This window comes from Hippoglossus hippoglossus, chromosome 7, assembly GCF_009819705.1.
Source record: "Hippoglossus hippoglossus isolate fHipHip1 chromosome 7, fHipHip1.pri, whole genome shotgun sequence".
In the NCBI taxonomy this organism is placed as follows: domain Eukaryota; kingdom Metazoa; phylum Chordata; class Actinopteri; order Pleuronectiformes; family Pleuronectidae; genus Hippoglossus; species Hippoglossus hippoglossus.
In genome coordinates this window covers 19,111,857-19,135,740 of record NC_047157.1, presented here as the reverse complement: position 1 = coordinate 19,135,740, position 23,884 = coordinate 19,111,857, and the positions used below count along the sequence as shown (strand labels likewise).

At 42.4% G+C, this 23,884-nt stretch overlaps 2 protein-coding genes across 12 annotated transcripts in view; one reads left to right on the top strand and one right to left on the bottom strand.

Moving 5' to 3' along the window:
* The window catches only part of dock3 (dedicator of cytokinesis 3), a 47,211-nt gene extending 32,622 nt beyond the window's left edge, over positions 1–14,589 (top strand). For 2 of the 6 annotated variants that reach the window (XM_034590970.1, XM_034590973.1), the window contains exons 38-54: positions 2,357–2,505; positions 4,601–4,687; positions 4,908–5,012; positions 5,949–6,090; positions 6,590–6,756; positions 7,942–8,028; positions 8,170–8,349; positions 8,476–8,559; positions 8,656–8,772; positions 8,977–9,098; positions 9,199–9,334; positions 9,961–10,042; positions 10,257–10,372; positions 10,457–10,541; positions 10,623–10,745; positions 10,854–10,936; positions 11,709–14,589. In XM_034590970.1, the coding sequence (XP_034446861.1) occupies positions 2,357–2,505; positions 4,601–4,687; positions 4,908–5,012; positions 5,949–6,090; positions 6,590–6,756; positions 7,942–8,028; positions 8,170–8,349; positions 8,476–8,559; positions 8,656–8,772; positions 8,977–9,098; positions 9,199–9,334; positions 9,961–10,042; positions 10,257–10,372; positions 10,457–10,541; positions 10,623–10,745; positions 10,854–10,936; positions 11,709–12,317 (2,474 nt within the window). In that variant the 3' untranslated portion in view covers positions 12,318–14,589. Of the gene's footprint in view, positions 1–2,356; positions 2,506–4,600; positions 4,688–4,907; positions 5,013–5,948; positions 6,091–6,589; positions 6,757–7,941; positions 8,029–8,169; positions 8,350–8,475; positions 8,560–8,655; positions 8,773–8,955; positions 9,099–9,198; positions 9,335–9,960; positions 10,043–10,256; positions 10,373–10,456; positions 10,542–10,622; positions 10,746–10,853; positions 10,937–11,708 lie in introns of all 6 variants that reach the window. The other 4 variants (XM_034590971.1, XM_034590968.1, XM_034590969.1 and 1 more) reach the window with 3 other exon arrangements.
* Positions 14,590–16,931: 2,342 nt separating this feature from the next.
* pcbp4 (poly(rC) binding protein 4) overlaps positions 16,932–23,884 on the bottom strand; it is a 32,728-nt gene continuing 25,775 nt past the window's right edge. For 3 of the 6 annotated variants that reach the window (XM_034590738.1, XM_034590739.1, XM_034590737.1), the window contains 5 exons: positions 23,274–23,330; positions 23,077–23,173; positions 22,523–22,572; positions 18,992–19,161; positions 16,932–17,938 (listed from right to left, as the gene is read on the bottom strand). In XM_034590738.1, the coding sequence (XP_034446629.1) occupies positions 17,602–17,938; positions 18,992–19,161; positions 22,523–22,572; positions 23,077–23,173; positions 23,274–23,330 (711 nt within the window). In that variant the 3' untranslated portion in view covers positions 16,932–17,601. The remainder of the gene's footprint in view (positions 17,939–18,991; positions 19,162–22,522; positions 22,573–23,076; positions 23,174–23,273; positions 23,331–23,884) is intronic. The other 3 variants (XM_034590740.1, XM_034590743.1, XM_034590744.1) reach the window with 3 other exon arrangements.

Below are 23,884 nucleotides of genomic sequence, written 5' to 3'. Positions count from 1 at the left end.
ATCCACTCTGCAGGATTGTGTGTCTGTGTGTGTGTGTGTGTGTGTGTGTGTGTGTGTGTGTGTGTGTGTGTGTGTGTGTGTGTGTGTGTGTGTGTGTGACTGTATTTGTTCAACATCTCTGTCAGTTAATTTTCATGCTCCTGTCAGGGCAGGACAAATCTTTATCATTAACTTTTATGGCTATTATTAGCAAATGGAGATCAGTAACCTCACGTACTTCTCATTGCTCCATCCGCCTTTAACCTGAGGTATAAATAACAAGAGTGACTGTAACCGTGTGTGTGCGTGTGTGTGTGTGTGTGTGTGTGTGTGTGTGTGCGTGTGTGTGCGTGTGTGTGCGTGTGTGTGCGTGTGTGTGTGTGTGTGTGTGTGTGTGTGTGTGTGTGTGCAGAGCTTTTAAAGGTGATAGCAGCAGGGCCCAGACCCTCTTTTGTTCAGCAAACCGTTTTCTGTAAATAATCCTAAATAAGCCTCAGCAGACCAAAGACTGAGTCTGGGGGCAGCATCCTTTGAAAATTGCTGAAACCAAAACCATAGTTGATTGGATTTCTTGATCAGCCTCAAATATGAAAGATCATGGATAAGAAAATCGTATCATGAAAGCAGAGGTGTGGAAGCTAATTATCACACAGAAAGACCTTAGCCTGTATTTAAAGATAGATGACGCATCTCCAGTTCCTCTCTCCATTCAGAAATTAAACTTAAATACCCTGGATATACGAACGCTGCCATCTTGAGCATTGGGAGTCTGCACAGTAGCGATCGGGGGATGGAGCGAGATCCTGAACGAACATCAGTGTGATAATAACTGCCTGAAATGACAGAAACCACATTTAATACACGTAAAATTATATTTTACATGTTTTTTTAATTTGGTCTATGTCCCATACACATACATGGAGGAGGCAGGATCTATGACCCTTTACCAGGTGATGATCCAGATGTTTTGGCTTCGCTTTGGGTCAGCAGTCTTTTCATCTATCTTTACATACAGTCCATGGTAGAGACACATTTTAAAGGTAGATGTCAGGCAAAGATGGGAAAAGATAAATAAGACATCAGATTATTGCTTCATCGTCTCCACAGGCACCAGTTGTTTTAGATGTGTCTTGTATTTCTGACATTAAAATTGTATTCGTTCATTATACATTCGAAAAAACAAAATTTGTTATATGGATTGAGGTTGAAGCAGATTTTACTTAAGGTGACTTTTAATCATGTAAACAAGAAATCAGAGGAGCTTGACAATCTGTGTAATCATGTAAATAACTCTAAGTGTTTCAGCGTTACCCTCATTATTGACTGTGGTGGTTTTTATTGTGTGCATGTAAATGCAGCCAAATATGACTAATTGAGTGCAACCTTATCCATCACTTTTGTAAAATAAACAAAAGGCAGCTGGCGATATATTGAAATCACATTTCAGTGTTGTGCAGAGTTGGCTGTGATCGCACATGTGGATTCTCTGTGAATCACTGTCTGCCAAAAACATAGATTCTCATCATTCATCTTCAGAAAGGGAAATGTATCTTCTGGTTTTATGTTGTGAAGGCAATGGATTCATGTTGTTGCATTGGTCAGTTCAGGGCTGCAGCTACTTATTACTTTCCTTGTTTATTGATCTGCTGTTTTTTTCTATAAATCAATTAATCATTTTATCTTTAACATTCGAGATTTCTAGGGATGATGTCATCAAATTGATTGTTTTCTCTAATTCGCCGAACAAAACCCAAAGATATTTCAATTATGTCATAAGATAAAGAAAAACTGCAACTTCTCACCATTGAGAAGCTTTGTCGCTCAATAGGCTGGTTGATTATGTCTTTTGATAATTTTCCAGTACTGCTTTGACAGTTTCACAGTTGTTTGCTGGGAACACGTCATGGTTCAGTCTGGTTGGCTCACTGCAGAGGAGACACAGAACATCTTTGTCCCTCTCTGTTGTCTGCATAACTCACACCCTCAACACATTCGATATCTGTGTGAAAGCAACAAGAAACACTGTTCATATTAAGTTGTGACAAAATGAACAAGACATAATTTCACATTTGAGGATTGTGCCACAACAAGTGAGAGAAACTCTGAGCGGGAATGAGAGGAGATGATTCCAAGGGTCCAGGTGCTCTTTGCACCTCTGGTCGACAATACACCAAAACATCTTGTGCCACTGACTGCGCTTTGTGTCACACACCATCTGGACCCGAAATATCTGGGAGGTATCGGTTCATCACTGCGGCCAGATTGTGTAAAACTCCTCAACATCTGCAGCTTTGCTAGAGAGCAGACGAGCAGGACGAGACGCTGTCGGTGTGCTGACCTTTGACCTGCTGTGCCCTCTCTGCCCTCTCTGCCACAGAGGCAGCGTTCACACTGCTGTTGTACTGGGAGCTGCTGCAGTGGGAGGACCGGCCCCTGAGGGATTTCCTCCACTATCCCTGTCAGAGCGAGTGGCAGCGCAAGGAGAACCTGAGTCGTAAAATCCTCCACTACTTCAACAAGGGCAAGGCAAGTGGATTGTTTTACAGCTTCACCTCTCTCTCCTGTTTTTACTCATTTAAAGCAGTGCTTCGTGGAAATGTTAAAGGCCGACAATGTCTGACCTGTGTTTGGCTTCACTGCATCTGAACTTATCGTTCAATTCTATGCAGTTTTATTTGTACAGCACCAAATCACAGCATACATTTTTCCAGGCTCTTGAAATAGTAAGGTTGAGAAACAGTTCTCAGCAAACACTGGAAACTGTGGAGAAAACAAACCTTTACTGGATCCAGACAATAGTGATGGTACAATAATAGGAGCTTTGTGCTCAACACTACAAAACACAAATTAAGTTTTATAGCTTTTTAAAAAATATATATATTTAAATAATATTCCAGTAGCTGTTTGTTGCAGCTGTTCCTAAGATAATTAAATGTTGCCCTCATTAACACTGGCACAGAAACAGAAGCCTGTAGTGTTATGTATAATGTTCCTCCAAGTTCTAATCTATCTCCAAACATTTTTCAAGTCCCCAGTGAATTTTATTGTTACTTTGTTATGATGCTTCATTTACTATATTGAACAAATTTAAATTTACACAGTGGGGGAATAAATACTCAAAACCTTAACCTAAGTACAAGTGGCAATAGCACAGTGTGAAAATATATGTTTAAAATACAGTAATTTAGGTAAAAATGTACTCTAATAATAACATGGTAGCTTTTTACATTGACTTCTTTTACATTTTAGAGACTATGATTTGATGTTTTACTGATATAGACTGTATGTTAAAGTGTTTTTAGCACTTTAATATTGTACCTTGTGGACGTGGAGCTTATTTTAAACTCTTTATATACTGTTGAGTTGCAAAATCTTTATTGATGCATCACAGAATCACAGTAAAGCAGATACATGTAATGATGTAGATGCAGGAAGCAGCTTAAAATGAATCTACTCCTGTAACATACAGCAGTGTCTTTTCTACGATGCTGAAAGTTACCCCAAAATAATCCTATTGCTTTCGAGTACCTCCTGAATTCTAAAATAATTTTTTGTTTTAAATCAAACACTGAGTATCATGATACTAACACGTAGGGTTCACCCGCACAACTATACTATAATGGTCAGTTGAATAAAATGTGATTTGCCTCCTCCTGGTTCTCATCCACTAAATTACATTAGTGGACTGGTCTCTGTCGTTCGGAGAGGACAATGCCCTCTGGACTCTGGAGCAGCTGATGGAAATAAATGTGGCCTCCTTCATGAACTCTTTGTCTTCTCGTGTTTTTATCACTGCCCTTAAATTACAAAAAAGCATTGTGAGATCCCTGTGTCAAAATTCGTCCAGGGGAAATATAAATCGTAATGTACAGTAAGACCAACTTGAAGGTTTGCGACCTTAGTGAATTAACGATGAAAAAATGATGTAGAAACTGGATTTTAGGGGGAAAAGGTCTACACTCACTTCAGTTTTCACTGACATGGGAAAGGCTTGAATCTGTGCAGCCTGAAAAAACACAACAAATACAAATTAAAAGTACCAAATGACTCACTCGATGACGAATGCTCAGACTCAATACCACCTAGTGCCGTAACGTGCACTGTCGCAGGATCAGTGAAACAACTAACTCAGGTGAGAGTGGAAAGGTTTTTCCCCCTTATGTCATATATTAACCCTTCAAATGATTATTTCCATGAAAGATAAAGATTAACTGAGTAAGAAATTCAACCCAAATTGTGTTACTAGTGTTTTTATGACACCATCTTTTCAAAATGCAGTGAATAGAGATGCATGTTAATCCACACACAACCTCTTGGAAAGAAAAAAGAGCCTCATATCACATCATAGACATCATATTGGCTTCTGTGCAGTGATCACACTGTTCACTGTAAACATGTGTATCTTAATCCTAATCCTACTAAAGATAGATAAAGAAATTAGAGGCTCTAACATGGATAAAATTAAGATAAATGTGTATTTTCTGGAACATTTAATGCCAAAGTTTTCCAGTTCTCCCAACTTTGCTATTTAAATAATGATTTGTCTTGATAGTAGATGATAAATTGATCTTCACTGATTTCTTCCATTTGCTCTTTATCTCATTTGTATGTGACTCTGCAGTGCTGGGAATATGGAATCTCTCTCTGCCGGGAGCTCGCTTTCCAGTACGAGACTTTATACGATTATCAGAGCCTCAGCTGGATTCGGGTGAGTGAAGTCTTGCACGCTTCCTCTTCCTGCCGTTATTATCGAACAAGCATCCTCTGGTGATGATGGCGTGTGTGTGTGTGTGTGTATTGCGTCAAACACAATGTCCTGTTTACCTGTGCACGCCCACGCTCACCAGAAATTGCAGAGGATTCAGTTACGTGTGTGACTGAGTCATTATTCACGGTGACTCTTCTGCGCATTTCTCCTTCTGTGACAGAAAATGGAGGCAGCCTACTATGACAACATCATTGAACAGCAGAGGATTGAACCCGAGTTTTTCCGAATGGGTTTCTACGGCAGGAAGTTTCCTTTCTTCCTCAGGGTAAGACTTACGAAAAGCTCGTCTTCCTCTTCTCTGTCCTGACACAGTTTGGATTCTGCTGAAGCAGCCGCCGCCTCACTGCTCAGTCATGCTTCAGCAGGACAGACAGCCTGGATGGGAAATTGATGTCAAAAATGAGAGTGGCACTCAGTAGAGCTCATTCCTCAGCCTAACGCCCAACAGTCCCCTTGGAATCACACTAAATTACACACACTCATTAAGATCAGTCCCCTAAATGTGCCTGATTTTATTTTCATCGCTATCTATTCATTATTAAAAGGGTGACAATGTTAAAAAATTCAAATAATCCGCAATTTATCTCCACTCTTACATTCAAGAAACACATCAACAGCATCAGTGAAGCTTCTTCTTCCACCTCTGTTCACCCATTTCCTACAATGTCAGATGCTAAAATTCTAACTTAAGTATTTATCTAATCTGAACAACAAGCTGTTTCCACTGTGTAGCGGTGAAAGATGCAGCTGCTACAAATCTAAATTGATGAACAGATTTAAACCACATAAAAACTTTTATGGTCCCCTCACTGGCTTCCTGTTTCATCCTGGACAGACTATAAACTTCTATTTCTTAACTTAAAAACTCTCCGGAGATTTGCAGCGTCCTATTTTTGGCAGAACTCCTCAGACCTTGTGGGACTGAAAGCTCAGCTCACACAGTTATGGAGACACATTTATACAGTATTTAAGAAAAGTGCAAGTCGTTGGGAACAGTTCAAAGTGATAAAGACGTCAGGAAACATCTACATTATTTGTTGCCATGGTTTTGCGAGTTACTAAATTTGAGTTTAAATCAGTGATGTTATAAATGTGCAAAATGATTTCTCTATACGATTGTGATTTGTATTTATTTCTGCTGACTTTTGCCTGTCACTGTCCGTCTTGTCTAACTCCTCTTGTTATCGTCTCCTCTCTGCAGAATAAGGAGTTTGTCTGTCGTGGTTATGACTATGAGCGGCTCGAGGACTTCCAGCAGAGGATGCTGGGGGAGTTCCCACAAGCCATTGCCATGCAGCATCCTAACCAACCCGACGACACCATCCTGCAGAGCGATGCTCAGTGTATCCTTCTTGTGTCACTGTGGCTAGTTGTTTAGTTTGCTTGTTTATGTTTCTTCTATTATGAATTAATGTGTTGTTTGTTTTTAATATAACTTATTTATAATTTCATATAATGTTTATTATTGTATATTTAGGCTGTTAAGACTGTTAGTTGGACAAAGTTGTTTTTTGTGTCATAAATAGAAAACTTCTAATCTGCGCATTTGAGAAGAATATTTGGCATTTTAACCAATTTACACCTGATGCAACATATATATATATATTTAGGCTACAGTATATAAATGTAATGATTACTTGGTTTTGATTAATGATTAATTTGATAAATTAATTTCTTATAAGCCTATATTAGAATTTACGAAAGATAATCGGGTACAGTGATTATGGATTGTAATTTAGAGTTTGATTTCCAGTTTGATGTCAGCATTTCCTCTGACCGTCCATCCTCCTCCTCTGCGAGCGGACTCGTCTCTCTGTCGCTTCCTTGACTCTCTCTTTCTAGATTTGCAGATCTACGCGGTCACTCCAGTGTCAGACATCTCTGATGTACCTCAGCTGGAGCGTGTGCCGGAGAGGATCAAGAGCTTCTACCGCATAAACAACGTCTGTCGCTTTCACTACGACAGACCTTTCCACAAGGGGCCCAAGGACCGCGAGAATGAATTCAGGGTACGGTGAGCCAGCAGCGCCACCTTCAGTCCACGGCTGCCTCACAGTTTGGACACTTTAAAATTAAAATGTAAAAATAGAAAAAGTCTCAAGGTTGACCAAACTGTCAAAGAACTGCTGCTGATTCATGCAGAGATTTGTTTGTCTAGATTAATCTGGCCTTGCAGATGATGTAAGCAGGTGTAACACCCCCTGGTGGCCACAGTGGAGGACATTCAGCTTTTAGGCAGAAATGCCTTTAAAATCTAAATTCTGTAAATCTTAAGTATTTGTCTGTAAATTTAAATCCTCATGACTAAAGAGGAAAAGATGAAGTTGGTAAAGAAATATCTGGGTGCATTTGTTTTTTGAGAGTTAAACGCTAAAAAAACAGCTTCATCAGGAATATGTGGGTTTGACAGTTGCCTGGCAACATGAGCAACCCACTGACTGTCATGGGATTGTGATGTTTGTCAGTCACAGCCGCATCAGGTCCGCTAAACATCAACTGTAAAGCCATGTCACAATCACATATGTCGCCACTAAGTTCCAGACTTTGTTGACTTTGGTCCATTAAATCCTCTCCAACTGGTAAATTCCCTAATATGTTAAAATCTTAACATTGTTATTGTGATTTTAGATATTCATCCCATTACAACAATGATATTCACTCTACAATTATATATTAATTATAATTATATAAGACTCAAAGCTGTCAAATCATTTTTAAAAGGTTTGAAATAATAGAAGTAAAGCACATTTTATTTAATTTCAATGATAAAACAGTTTTTAGAATTGTTGAGGATTCTTCTCCTGTTTGTGAATTTACAGACTGATTTGTTTCAGAGTATAATTCCTCGTCAGTGTGCTCCTCCATTGTTCTGTTCCCTCCACCCAGTTTTTCTAGTGTGACTACAGCCAACAGAAAAAACCCATTCAACCTGCAGGGCTTCAGAGACTTGGACCAGACATGAGCTGTACTTCCCTCTGACACACTGACCCACATTAGGAATCAAACCACATCAGAACTTTAACTCTCCAGTGAACTAGATGTGACGCTACATCACTGAGTTATCTCTTTGCCCAGCTCTGGTTATTTATGGATGGTTGGACACAGTCAGCTCTTCACTGCACCTCCATCTTCATGATACTACCGGATGTGGTTGATAGTAAACTGCACGATGTGGTTCTCTGCCTCTTCAACAGAGTCTGTGGATTGAGAGAACGACCCTGATTCTCTCACGTCCTCTGCCTGGGATCTCCCGCTGGGCGGAGGTGGAAAGGAGAGAAGTGGTGAGGAGCTCGAACAGTTATTTATTCTATCATCTTACATTGCACATAAACTTTTCTCTTTAACGTGTAGTTTACAAACAAACACACACACTTCCTTCCCTTTTCTCAATGCTGTGTTTGAATATGTGTATTTTTGTCCAGGTGGAGGTGAGCCCTCTGGAGAACGCCATCTATGTGGTGGAGAATAAGACCCAGGAGCTGCGGACTCTGATCAGCCAGTACCAACACAGGCAGCATCACGGTAACATCAACCCACTCAGCATGTGCCTCAACGGGGTCATAGATGCCGCTGTCAACGGAGGCATCGCCAGATATCAGGAGGTACTGTCACAGGGTAATGGGAGGGAGGGAGGGAAGGAGGGAGGGAGGGAGGGAAGGAGGGGGTGAAAGCTACAGAAATGATGAATCTGTGATCGTCATCCTTTGACTCACCCTCTTCTACACCAGGCGTTCTTTGACAAAGACTACATCAGCAGTCACCCAGAGGACACGGAGAGGATCACACATCTGAAGGATCTGATGCAAGAGCAGGTCAGACGCGGCTTTTCACATTCATGATACGACGAAGCCCTGGTTTAACAGACTCACGTGATAACAGAGTGAATATCTTTATTGACTTTATAACAGGTGCACATTCTCGGAGTGGGACTGGCGGTTCACGAGAAGCTGGTGCATCCTGAAATGCGTCCCCTGCACAAAAAGCTGGTAGATCAGTTCCACATGATGAGAACAGGTTTACACCATGTAAGTACTTGTGGTTGAGGTTTCTCATCTTTCAGTTTTGAGCAGTGTTTTGTTTTCAATCCTGGCTCACGTACATAAAACTGTTTGCAGAACGTAAGATGTGATGTGATGATACAAAGGTTGCGGTGTGTTTACATGCAAGTGCCCTAATGCCTGTGTGAGCAGTGTAGTTATTCAGAGCAGTATATGGTTGGGTCCCAGCAGGGTGTGCCCAGCGTGGATCGATTTGGCACCGCAGGCTGTCAAGGGGTCAACTCTTCTCGAGGCATCCTCTCCTCCCACAGCCACATGAGCCCTGAGAGCGTGCGTCTCTTACACAGACACAGGTCAGTCCCACACAGAGACGCACATCTGCAACGGCGGCCCGAACCTCAACCGCCCCTGCAGCAGTGATAAATGTTTTTCTTACACTGCCTCTGTCCACAGCCCCCTGAACCTCCAGGGTTCGATCCGTCACTCGTCGTCCTCCCTGTCGTCTCACACGTCCAGTGAGGCAGGAAACCTCGTCATAATGACTGACGGCCTGATGGGGGAGCACCCAGAGGAGGGGCTACACATGCAGGTAAGGCCTGGAACAAAAACACACATAGATGGAATGGAAATTATTGTTGACAAGTGCAACTCACTTTAAACTGGTATTTGTAAAACATATAGACAGTACTTAAGATATAGCTAATTGTATATTACTGCATTTATAGGATACATGCTATATTTTCTATCTAATATTTAGGGAACTTTCCTTTTAATTTCCTAAAATAATATCTGGTATTTATCTGTAAATTACTGCAAAATTCTGTACTAATTTGATACTAAGTATTAAGGGTCGTGGTGAAACTGGTGAGTGCTACAGTTATTAAATACCAACTTCTTATATTCAAGAAGAAACACTACAAAACTATGCAGTATAGGTTTAATGAATAGATCCTATATATTTAAGAGTGCACATACAGTATACTATAATAATCAGCTAAATATTACTTAAGATCGAGAAAATTATAATGAAAGTTTCCAAGAAATTAGCCCAAATAAAGTGTTACCATGTTATTAATGCTGCTTTTGTAATGTACATGACGCTTTACCTCTAGTTTTCTGTCCCTAGATGAAAAGAGAAAGATAGAAAGATGTTTTGTTTTCCAGATCAGTGCTTTAATGGCTTTTGTTATATTTAGCGTACTTTCTGTTTTGCAGCCGAGCCCCTCCTCCTCCAGCCTGAGCTCCATCCGCTCCAACTCTTCTCAGATTATTACCTCGGCTCCCTCGAGTGCCAGAGGTGAGTAACGCAGCTGCACAGAGTCACACCGGACACGGAGACAGAGACTGAAATGATCATTGGGACCAACGACAATATTTCTGTGTCTGCGTATATTCTATTTCTTCTTGCATGTTTTACCAATAAGGGGAGTTAAGGGGAGCACAAATTAAAAAAGATCCTTCACAGATTTCTCATGAATCATCCGTACAACATGAGTCTCTTCTCCATCCAGGCTCTCCATCTCTACCAGATAAGGCCAAACACAACCGAGAGGTGATGATACTGTTGCCGTCTCATCGTGAGAGGGTCAACAACGCCATGTACTTCAACATGGCCGAGAACGGACAGGTGAGACACAACCGCAAACTGTACAGATTGGCATTTAAACATATTAACCTGCTTTGGATTATTAACTGTACTTTATTTTCTCAGAACAACCACATGCAGCGTGCCTTACTTCAGCAAGTCAGCCCCTGTAAGCCGTGTGCTGATCCTCACATGAACCTGCCAGAGAAAGGTAACACACACCCACACACATGTTAAAAAAAGATCTTCCTATCACAGTATGTGTTGATTTACTTGTATGTTCCCCCTCCAGTCTTTCCCAATGCTGCCAGCAGCTGGAGTCTAGATGGAGAGAACAGGGAGCAGATGTCCTACATGCCAGGCTCTACTGGAGGGGTAATCATGCCCCCTGTCCCACCCAGGTCCTTCCCACCAGGTACTTTCATCTTTTCACTTAATCGTCAGGGTTCAGAACATGTACTTTCATTTCAAACAGGCTTTGAGATCTTCTCTTCGCTCGTATGACTTTGACGTCTTCTTGCAGGACACTTCCTGATGCACTGTGATGCGTACCACCACCAGAACAGCGAGCCTCCCCCCGCCCTGCCTGTCCGTTCTCTACGAAAGGTGCGTGAGAAACATCTTGTTACGTTGAATTTACCAAATTTTATTATGTCAAGTGGTTGCACAAAATAAATGTATCTAAATTAAGATGTACATTTTAAGTAAGTGTACATGTTTTTATTAAGTTATTATTTTTCAGTAATCTAAAATGAATTTAAAATATATGTAGGGTTCAATAACACATTCAAATATTGATAAAACTGCTATTTAGCAACTTTTTGTAGTCAATATATTCCACATATGAGTTGCTTCGTCAGTTTTGTGGAGGCAATTGTTGAAAAGTTCATCTCGTCAACTGCTTTTTAGATTTATTTAGTTTTTTGCTGTGTTCGTGTTTTAATTGCTCGTCTGGACTGAATTTTGTTAACAGTCAAACTGGCTCTCTCTGTATTTCTCCTTAATTGTCTTCCTCCTTCTTCTCGTTTTCTTCTTGCTCCTCTTTCTCAAATTATCAGCACTTTGTCTTAATTTACAGTCAATTTATTATATATACACACCATTGCAAGTTAAACGACTCATCCCAAAGTGCCTGTGATTGAGTGTCGACACCAGCCAAGTCATAATTACAAAGCAATTTTCAATGTTTGAAGCGTGAAAGATGAAGCAGCTGCTGACTCTCTATCTTCTTTTACTTGAAGAGAATTCCAATATTTCTGACAGCATGTGAAGGCAGCATGAGTCAGGTTGAAATTCAGGTTGTTGGAGTCTCTGCCTCGACTGTAACTCAAAATAAAGACTCCCATGATGCTCACTGTCTCTTTATCTCTGTCGCCAGTCTCCTCTGCATCCGATCCCCGGCTCCCCCACCAGCCCTCAGTCAGCTCTGGGGGGCAGTAACTCCACCCTGTCAGGCAGCGCCAGCAGCGGCGTTTCCTCCCTGAGTGAGAGTAACTACGGAGGTCAGTATCCAGACCCTGGCCCCATCCGGAACGACGCCTTGGAGCCTCTTCCCAGCCACCTGTGGTCCCCGCCGGACGAGTACCTGGCCTCTCCCTACCTGCACATCCACTACGGCGGGCCAGAAATCGACTCCGTGGACCCGGTGCGCCCCTTCCATTACCGCAGCCCTTCCTCTCACCCGCACAACCACCCACACCCTCACGCTCACGCCCACCCGGGGCTGGACAGCCATTCCCACGGGCCGCCGCCTCACCACCACGCTCCCACCCACGGCCCTCACCACATCCCTTACCGCCGGCCTCAGCCCCCAGCTGTGCCGCCCAAACCCTACCTGAGGGAGGGCTGCATCCCAGAGGAGGAGCTGCCCCCCCAGCCCATCCCGCTGCCCCGCAGGATCTTCCACTCGCCACACGGCCACAGAGAGGACCAGGGCAAACACGCCTGGGAGCAGTGCATCAGCGAGGAGCACGAGGAGACGCAGTGATGAGGAGGAGGAGGCTCCACTTTGATTTCAGTCAGAGCTTTTTACTCCTTGTCGTTTTTTCTCTCTTCATCTGCACTGAGTTAAAGGAGCAGTTCCAGAAAAGAGTCCGGCATGAATCTGTGTGTTCAGTCAACGCTTCTCGCTCTGTGTTTTAATTCCAGTGCACGTGAAAGAAAAAAAAAACAAAGGAGTGAACCTCGATGAATCCACAGTCTGAGGCTCGACCACTGCTCCGTGTGGCCTCTCAGAAATGATTTGAAGAAAATGATCAGCTGAACGAGACAGATTAACTTTGTTCAAACATTTGATATTGATTGTACACGACTGTACAACTCGTCTGTGAGCATGTTTTGTTTTTTTTCATTTGAGAAATAATACAGCAACAGTTTTGTGAAATATGATGATCAGAACCAACCAGGTGCAGTATAAGCTCTGAACTCCCTCGATTTCTGCTTTTCACGTCATTTTCACAACGACAGGTTATTATTCACAGTGAAGTGACTTCTCTGCTTTAAATGCTTCATATATACGATATTCTTATTTTGATAAATTTGCTACATTATAGTGTTTTCAAAGGCTTAAGTCCATTATGTTTTTCAAAACACTGTTAAGTGCTCCTTAATAGTGAATCATATCAAATGGCGCACTGTAATACGTGTTGCTGCTGGGCTGTCATACACAGCAGGTCTCTAGGGTTGGACTCTCTCCTCATGGACCGGCTTCTCAAGGGATACGAACTTCAGTCGACGGCAGACTGACGATTTCCTGTCCGTACCGCGTGTACGGAAACCTACGTGAATGTATTCAGATGAGATGTTCTATTCGTATTGCACAAGCTGCAATCCTGGTTTTTCGTTTTAAGTGCTTTAAGTTGAGTCTATGTTGAAGAAGTCTCTATTTGTCTCTTTTGTGTGACAAAGATATCTTGAGGGGGGAATGAGAGCGTCAAAGCGGACTGATGGGGAGGGTAGGACAATGACAGGCAGGTCCCTACGAGGACTCTCCACTTCACACCTCAACCACCTGCTGGACTCTAACACCAGTACTGTTCTCTCTCTCTCTCTCTTCATTTCCCTTCCATCTTCTCCTTCTCTGTATGGTTGTCAGACCATGCTAAGCAGTGAGGGCTGAGCCTGGACAGTTGCACTGGCATCTGATGACACTGTCTAGAGCCTGTCCCGCTGAGTGGCCGGTGGAGGGGCCCACTCAGACAGCGTTGGAATTGCCTACCTGCCTTAAGTGCACTCAAATGCAGTTTGACCCCCTCATCCAGACTGTGAGATGTTCATTTAGCGACGGCCTGCTCTCCTTCTCATTCTGTCCGCTGTACCTCCTGAAGGGGAAAAAAAAAGATATCTACCTACAAGTAGTGATGTTTTCGTATGGTTTCATCCCGCTTTGGTTTCAGATTGTTGTTTGGTTTGTTGCGCTAATATTTCTTATTCTGCCTGCGGCTCTTTCTCGATGTGTGCGAAAATTGATGACGTGTTTAAGAAGATCGTTGAGGCCCGGACTTCAGAGGGAGGTTCACGTTACGTGGAGAGGAGGAACAGCGCTGTTTATTGAGACGTAGTGAGGGTGGAAGGATATAGCTAATATTTTAACAATTACTTGTTTTCCTGGTTGTTTTTTTTGTTTGTTTTTTTGCAGGTGGATGCTTTGTGTTACTGTACATCAAGTTGTCAGCTGACTAGACAACAATCTATTTTTGTATGTGAGATCATCAGTTGTGTGAACATATTTCAGACCGAGACAGAAGGCCCAGGTACTGCAGCTGTACTTTGTATGGAGATGAACCTGAGGTTAGATATATACAGTATGTGAGTATCTCTTGTGAGCTTGATGGCACTGAGGATAACTGGTGACTGAAGTGATGCTCAAAATATGCGTACAATAGAGTTTTCAATGTAAATTCTGTTATTGTACATACGGCAGTATTGTGAAATATTTTTGAGAATTATTGCAGACACCCCAAAAAGGTTTACCATTGTTTTGTGTATATACATGTACTCCAGAGATCAATGTAATTGATAAATATCTATAATCAGTGTTTGAAAAAGGACAAATCCATTAGACTGTGGCTGTCTCCACCGTTCTTGACTTTGAGTCTTCTCATATAAATACTTTATACACTTTTCAATGTGCTTTCCTGTACATATGGTGTTAGCATGATCAAACAGTGTTTGGTTGTAAAAGTGGTTTTCCTACTCCCATAACTGCTGTGGTATGGAATTCATTAACAATGCCAAACATTAAAGACAATCTTTTATCAGCTCGAACTCCCTCCTCCTTACCTTTGCTGGGCTGTGATTGGTGGAGCAGTGTGCGGCGTCGACAGTAGAGGGCGCTGTCTGTCATGGAATTACAAGACTGTGATACCAAAGTGGTGAAAATGCAGTAATGTGTTTGTGTGCGTGTGTGTGTATATGTGTGGGTGTGGGTGTGGGTGTGGGTGTGTGTGTACCTGTGTCTTATTGGTTCAGGACATTTTGACTGTGACCCACCTTCAAAATGCTGCTTTAATGGTTTAATGTTTCAGGTTGTCCAGGTTAATAATAGGTTTAGGTTAGGATCAGGATATGGGTTAGAATTAGGCATTTAATTGACATGGTTAAGGTAATAGGTAGGGAATTAATTCAATTCAATGACTGTACCACCCAAATATAAAATGTGTGTGTGTGTTCCTGTCTATCTATTGTTATGAGGCTAATTTTGGTTCAAAATCCTCATTGTGAGGACATTTTGATTGGTCTTCACAAATTCAAAGGCCTTTTTGAGAGGTAAGACTTGGTTTTAGGGTTAGGGTTAGGGTAAGTGTTAGGGTAAGTGTTAAGCATTTAGTTGTGATGGTTTAGGTTTGGGTAAGGGGCTAGGGAATGCATTATGTCAATCAGTGTCCTCACAACTTCACATGTGCACACGTCTTTCTGTGGTTGTGAAGACCAATTTTTTGTTACAAACCATTTGTTATGTCGTCACAACTTCACAGAGCTTTTTAAAGGTTTACACTTGGTTTTAGAATTAGGTATAGAGTAGGTTAGGGATAAAAGAAACCTAAAAATGTAAAAATAGATAAGCAAACTTGAAAAATAAGCAATTGAATAATTAAAATTGTGTATCCTCATAACTATAGACAGACAAAAAAAATTATGATTATTTTTCAAAACATTCAAGCTTCACATATATTTATCTTCACAAGCACATAACAGATAAAAAAGGAATATTGAGTGGTGTGTGTTTGTGCATGTGCGTGCGTGTGTGCGTGCATGCATGCGTGCGTGTGTGTAACATGACACACGATCCCAGTGGCTCCACCGCACATGAAAAGAGAAGACAAACTCTTCAGCTGCAGTGACAGCTCTGGTCCCTGCTCTGCACCAACTCAAGCTCAACTCTGTCACTGACATCGCACTTTGATATTCAAATGTAAATCCATGTGTTTGTGTATATTTCATCTGACGTGCGACTGGAGATTAAGTTTTATTTATGCGAATAATGAAAGAAAACCCTCAAAAGCTTTTTACAAATAAATACAGCCGGCAGAATTAACACATCTTTCTTCATATATCATGAACATAATGACTGAGGCATGGTGTGTGGCCTACAGATGGCACAAGTGACCTGATGAGACTAGATTCACAAGATTCTAACGTTTGAAAGAGCTTTAGTTCAAGGTAATCATGAGAAGAGGGATGAGTGGAAAGAAGGGAACAAAAAAAAAGCTATGAACAAAATCAAACTAAAGCGATATGTCAGACCAAGCTAGACAGAGAGACAGATAGACATGTCCAAAGGCCGGTGGAGAGACAGATACATAGAAAATGCCAAAAGAAAATCAAGAATTTCCAGGCTGTGGAAGACTTCAGCTGAATAACAGTGACATTGCAGGCGTGGGCTGTGTCTGTCCGCCTCTGGAAGTGAACGTCTTTGGCACCGATGAGGACGATGCTCTCTGTGTGTTGCATATCCATGATGCAGTCACAGGAATAAAAAAAAACAAAAAAACAGAAGAGCTGGGATGAAAGGATCCGTGCTGCCTCTCCAGAGGATGATGATGATGCTGCGCTGCATGCTGATGCAGATACTGAATTTTTATTTTTGCAGCATCACTATGGCTCTTCTAATTTTTTCCACTTCTCTCTCTCTCTCTCTGTTAGCGTCTTCTTCTATTTCTTCCTCAGAAAGCTTGTGTTTTGTCCTGAGGGACTTGAAAGGGATTGATTTCAGTATATAACAATGCGCTCTCCACACAGAGCAGCGTGCGTGTGATTCAGTATCTACTCTTGTTTGTGCAACACTCACTTGCATGTCGCTGCATTATTGCTCGGCATGTGGGCAGAGCTCCTGTCTCTTCCCCGAGTTGCACCGTCTCATTCTGCAGTTATTGTTCGGGGCACAGGAGCACAGGGATGGGAAAAGCAGCCCTCATAAATTCTGGCAAACCGAATGAGAAGCTGTCATCCAGACTGTGTTTGGAGGGGAAACAAAAATAACCTGGATGTCGTTGTTAAGGCTGTGTCCTCCTGAATGTGTGTGTGCTACATTTATCACAGATTTTAGATTTTAGTGTTAAATCCCTGTGATGCAAGAAGAAAAAAAAAGACATAAACTTGGAGACGATGCATCCACCATGTCAGGAAACAAAGACTTTTAATAAAGGAAACAATACTAATAAATAAAGATTAATCAAGTCGCTCATTCAAAAGAAAATCCAACAAAAAAGAACATAACACTGAACAGTAAAGTACAGTACCATAGCACAGATTATTAAAAAAAAATCCCCCCCCCTCCCCCCAAGACATTTACAAATTTTCTTAAAAACTTTATGAGGCAAACATAGACATTGTATAAAAGCATCGTACAGTAGAGCATTTGTCATCTGAGTATAATTTACAAATTTATTGAAGGATAAATACTCACAGCTGATTATCTAACTTGAGACACACATGTCAAAACTCTCATTTAAACATGTGTCTCTCAGGTGAGGTTCCAGCCCTTTATTTTTTTTTTGTGTGTGTGTGTGTGTGATCAATATCAGGGATGAGGTGACGATGAAAGCAGTCCATCAATTCATGGGGAACTCACAAATTATCTATAACCGTAAATAACTGTTTTAATAGCTTTGTCCACATCTCCATTGGTCTCTTCTCTGTTGGTGCATCACAGAATAAAAGTCAAGAGCATCTCTGCCGGCGGATATGGCTACATCAGGCGTTTGTGGAAGAACACTGCTCGGGCCGTCCTTCGTCCGTCTCTGCAGGACTCGAGAGACGCCGAGGCTACATCAGTAGGGAGCGAACTTCTGTCTCTCGGGCTTTTTGATGCAGTTGGCTGAGGAGATTTTGGCGGTGTAGGCGGCCAGAGCCGAGTGGGAGGGTGCTGCAGTGTTGGGGGCGGGGCTGGACAGAGTCAGGAAGGGGACAGACTTCACCCCCAGCAGGCCGGAGAGGGGCATGGCTCCGTACGGGGAGCCCAGCATATGAGCCGGGGTCAGGCCGCCCATAGTGGCCAGGGTGGGAGTGGGGGAGGCAGCTGGGGAGGCTGGCTGGGTGAAGGCCATGTTGAGGTCGACCGGAGATGCCATGGTGGCTGCCTGGGCTGTGGATTTGGCTGTCTCTAAACTATGAGGGCAGAGATAGGAGGAGGGGGGGGGGGAGGAGGAGACAGAGACAGGGGAGAAAATGAAGATTAGTGGATTATACTGTTGCTGCAACACTGAGGGGAGGTTGTGGAAAATTATTAAAGTGGAACTACTTTGTTGACTGAAATACACAAAAACTACTGAATGGATTTTCACGAAACCTGGTGGAGGGATGGGACATTGATTCAGGAGTTTTATTGTGACGTGAGGTGTTTTTATGACATTTTCACTGATTTCCCCCGAAATAATTCATGGATCTTCATGATGGTGATTTTCCGCCTCTGTGTGGTAACAAATAAGGCTATAGGGTAATCAGCAGTTAATATGTGTCTTCAAAATTTGTAGAGTTTATGGGGACTGTTGGGCCTTGGCGGAGATACGCGGTCCACTGAGTGCAGTCGATTACTGTTTACTGTAAAGTCGATTAATGTTCTTGTTGAGAAGAAAAACTTCTAAATCCTCTGTTGGTGCAGACTTGTGGGTGAAATCTGACACAACTTGAGTCAGTGTTGTTTGGGGTTTGAAGACTAATAATCAGAAAGTCAAAAACACGGTGTGGATTTGGATTAAAAAGTGAGTTTCGAATGTACCACTACACGGTCGGTGGACAGGTTGCATTGTGGGTAATATAGGCAACAGGATTTGATAAGGAGAAGAGTTTGTGGAATTAAAAAAAGCACCATTGCCTGACAGTGTTGTTGGAGTCAGATCTTAACTCAAGGTCGTAAATAGAGTTACTGCCACATTTCGGCTTGTGTTGCACAATATTCTTTATATTTTAGAAAGATTCATAAAAAATAAGGACAAAGAAAATTTATATTCAGAGCCACACTGCAAAAATACTGAATTCCAAACCTTTACTACGTCATACAATACAACCACATGTTTACTTATTCCCACAAGGCCAATTAACGGCTGCACAAGAACTAAGCCTCATTACTGCTTATCATATCATAGCATGACCTTTGACCCCGAGAAACCACTTCTCCCTGTGTTGACTCATTAGACGGCTGTACGTGCTGCTGGGTCTCACCAGGAGGTAATGAGGTACTGGGCCAGGTTGATGTTGACCGGCGTTCCTGTGATAGTGACATGGCGGTCACTTGTCCCGTCCAGCTGGCTGCCGATCTTGATCTGCGCTCCTGACACCTGCCTGATCTCGTTGATCTTAGTGCCCTGACGGCCGATGATGGAGCCGATCAGCTGCAGGAAGAGAACAGAGGTGAGGAAGATCGGTCAGTTTCACTGACGCGTTGAAGGAGCAGAGGAAACGCTTTATGAGCGGAGGCTTCAATAAATCATTTGACTGAATTGAGCTTTTTGTCAGAGCTGGATCTGTTATGCTGATGGAAGAGATTCTGATAAGGGCCTTAAAAAAACACTACGACCCATAAAAAATTTAAAAAAAAGGGCGTGTAGTCGAGCTGACTTCATGCAGACCACTTCAAATATTGCAGTAAGACTGTTTGTCTGCAGTGGATTGGTCATCCATCATGCATGTCAAAAGCACTTTTCCCCCCAAGAGTCTCCCTTAATTGCTACTGCGTGTGCACCGGTAAAAGAGACGAGAGACGGCACATTTGCCTGTCATTAATCTGAGTGGCTAAAAGGTTATTGATTCCTTGGTGTGGTGATGACTTCCCAAACAAATCACTTCCCAAACACATGCCAGCCAGATGCATCTCTGCGCTAATGGAAAACATAATGGGAAAATAACTCAAATATATAACGTACAGTCCCATTGGCTGCAGCGTTCTCACTATACCAAGAGGAGATTAGACAGAGACACAAGTTTTTATTGCATCCCCACATACATTATCACTTTTTCTCTGCTTCTATTAACCAACCTGGACCCTCAGCTATTAGTGACAATAGATATTTAACAGGCCGAGAGCTGGAGGCTGCGTATTAGCTCAAGTGCGGGGTGTCAGGGCTCAGTGACATGGTTACGCTGCCAGATATATAGTGAACAGGACAGACAGTGATTAAGTACTTGTAGTCTGTGTGTATTGGCAGCTTAACAGCAGCTGACATGGAGGTAGAAATACACAAGGCGCATGCGAACACACACACACACACACACACAAACACACACTAACACACACAGTGTTCTTGCTGCACTTGTCCCTGCATTTCACATTCCTTTCCTGAGAAGTAAGCAGCCTGTTCTACAATGTCTGATTTGTCACACCGCGACCTGGTTGGTCCGCCTGGCTATTATTGGCTCAGCAGTTTATTCTGGGGGTGGGGTAGAGGTGCGTCTCAGTATGTGTGTGGTATGTGTGTGTGTGTGTGTGTGTGTGTTGGGTGGGAGACAGCTTGAAGCCTAAAGAGCAACTCGCATCTCATGAGACAATGGCCAGGACAGCCCCTCGAATCACTGATAACGTCTCTACCCCACTGGGACCAAGACTCCCCACTGGCCTCTGGCCTTTTACACCAGCTGTCAATGGATACCAGCTGTCAACCCCTCGCCCACTTTGGCGAGCATGACCTCATTCAAAAGCATTCCAGTATGAACAACCTAAAAAAAAACGCAAACAACCTGAAACAACACTTTTAAAATGCTACGAGAGCTAAATAAATGACACAGGAGACACCGGGCGTGTGCTCGCCCCAAGTGATTATTTCTTCCTAAGCATTCAAATAACGGTAACACTGCACGGTGCTGCTGGTCGTCAACTATAAGTGGCCTATATATTGTTGAGTTCCTGCTGAGGCAGTCATTTGAAAGGACACAGGAAGAAGGATGGGATGGTGAGGGTGCAGCCATTTTTCTTCTGGCTAAATCTTCCTTTGCGCAGTATTACAGTACATCCTGCTGACTGGGTGTAAGCAGTTCCTCAATGCATCTGTGTGTGTGTGTGTGTGTGTGTGTGTGTGTGTGTGTGTGTGTGTGTGTGTGTGTGTGTGTGTGTGTGTGTGTGTGTGAGAGAGAGAGCACAGAGCGGGATTGTACAGTCGTTGAGTGTGGCCAGCCTGAGGGGGGGATGGAGGGCTGAGGAGGCTCAGTCATGGCTACAAGTCATCTCTTGTGGAACAATGGCTGGAGCTTACAGCTGTCCCTGTCACGTATAGCACTGGACTCCCTCATTCCTCTGATGCATTGTGCCACTCGCCATGTGGGGCTTTACTTGGGAGGAGAAAAAAAAGCCTTCGGGCATTTCAGAAATGTTGTACGGTTGTGGCGGATATATCCTGTAGAGCTGAGTGAAGCCTTGAGTAATCAACACTTGTGCTTTTGTCTTATTTCTATTGTAAAACAAAGAGACATTAATGTATTGTCTCTGCAGATATAACTTAAATACAAACTACACATTTGAGAGTCACACTGTGTTTGTCCTACATTGTTCTATTTTTTCTTATTGTTCATAAATCCCATGACAACAATGAACTGATCCTACTAACAAGTATTGAGTATGAAGCTCAGCCCTGATATGTTGTAGTTTATTCCTCTCTGACACAGACCTCTAATATTTTCCATAAACTGAATGATGCCCCTTTATCACCCAACATGGCCGCTGTAGAGTATTTCTGAGGCACTCCCATGAATACTATCTTGCTGCAATAAATACTTTGAGTGCGTATCCCTCCGCAGTTGAAAATAGTCCCCGACAATTGCACAATCAGCTCCTGTCTGCTAGAGAATACAATGCCCAGCTGTTTTAGGAAATTACTGAGCATTTTCAAACAATTACATTTTGAAAAGTTAAATCTTCAGAAGGATTTAATGAGCTTAAGGAACGCTTTGTTAGTTTTGGTCTTTTCATTTGTTCACATTAACACAGAAAACCAGCAGCTGTAGCTTTGAATCGTCTGAATCTTCAGCATGTCGCTCTTTTGAAGGATTGTGGTTCGGTTATTACACCAGATATCAAAGCTGCTGCTATGAAATCATTAATTACAAATAGCTTCATTATGAATTTGGCTTCATAACTGAGCTTTCGTTATTATACTTCTAAATGAAATTCAAAAAGAGGGAAATTACTGCGATTAATAAACAGATGCTCACCATGTGTTAATCTCACAGAGATCATATGCAGGGAAATGCGGTCTGACTTTATTGTGAAGAAGTGAATCTACGCATTCTGCCCTGAGATTGCGACGTCGTTTCTTCAAACCCCGGCGAGGGCTAAGTGAAGAGGGAAAGGATCTTTGTCTGTTTTCTTATTGGCTGTTTTGACAGCAGACAGCTTCTAAGTAGGTCAGGGAACATGAGAGGATTTACTGAGCACTCGTGGGACTCACTCTGAGGCACTGCAACTGCAGCCCAGACAATAATGCAAAAGGATCTATATCAGCTCAAAATCCCTTTAACCTTGGGTTAGTCGGAGGTTAGAATAATGAGGGTAATGAGCGGGTTGCCAACATGTCTCTCGTCTCTTTTGAAGTCACAGCAGATGACTTTGCAGCATCTGCATCTGAAGTCACCTGCTGCAGAGATGCGGTGTACGTGCAGAGATGAGCGCTGACGTTCCTGTTGTTTTTCTCGCGGCTCACGTGGGACCAAACAAACATCATAAAGACAGAAAACTCTCAAGTTATGAGTTTCTTTTTTTCTTACATCATTGGGAATAAGCAGCTCCTGAGACGTGTGAGAGTTCGTGTCCATCCCTGAGAAGAGAAAACACAAGCAACAACCGAATAAAATGGACAAGTCAGATATTTCTTCCTCTCCTTTACTTAGTGAGGCCACACAATCTGCCACTGTCATACTGGGAAGAAAAAAAACCTTTCAGTGGAGAACTGCCAGATACAGTGAAGCTGTTACAGTAATTTCCATTTTAATGGACTGATGTTTAACACAGCTCTCACTCTTTTCTTTCTCCCAGTTCTGCGACTCTGTGGAACGTATCATTTCATGTAATAGCTTCGCTCCAAGACCGGGAGATATGAGAGAGCTATAAAGCCTCTTCTACTCCTGCCTCAGTGACACCACCCCATAATCAGAGCCGCTCATGACAGCGAGCGCTATTCCTCACATCTGAAGGCAGGTAGCACATCTTTGACAAGGTACAGATAAAGCAGCAACGCAAAGATACTGTTTGAGTTTGATAATTTTACTTAAAGCATTTTTAAACATAACCATGAACTTTACAAGTTAGAGCAAATACTTACTGATACTACTCCCGTACATACCGGGTATGATAGTCGAAGCCGGCTGAGCCATAGGACTCAGGCCTTGCTGCATTGACAGCTGATGTAGCTTGGCCAGCTGTAAAAAAGAAAAAGAGAAAAAAATACTTAAATTCATTGTATAAAGTATAAAGCATTAATTTAATATTGAATTATAACATATCTACACATGGTCGTACCTCTGAGTGTGGAATGCCGTATTGGTTTTGCAAAGTGTAGGCCTGGAAGAGAGCGTCCTGCATTAGGCAAATTACAGTAATAAAACATTACACGTAGGCAATAAATCCGCAGCCTCTTAATGGAAGTGCTTCACTGTCGATACCTGCTTTTCTTTTCCAGAATAAGTTAAATCAGTTTTTATAGTTCAGCCCCAAACGCATACAGACAAAGAATAACCATATTTTCTCATGTGCACAGACGTCTGTGTCGATGCAGATGTCGTAGTTATGGTTTTAATTGGCCGCAGTTGGAAAATTCTTGTCTCAGGTTTCTGCCTTTCGCCCAAATAGTCAGGGGAATTTTGTCACAGCATCGATGACAAATAAATGATTCAACATCTCTGTCCCTGTTACTTTGAATTCTACACAGACCTCAATGTGACAGTGGGACTGTTTGATCAGGGAAAATTGTTGGTGGAACATCCTGAGGAACCGACACAGTTTTGTGAGGTACTCACAACTGTTAGATTTTATTTTAACCCATATGTTTAAGAGGGGCTTATACCCAGACTCCAGTGCTGTGTGTGTCAAACTATTTATAGCTCGTTTTAAATTTTTCCCTTCTGACCTGG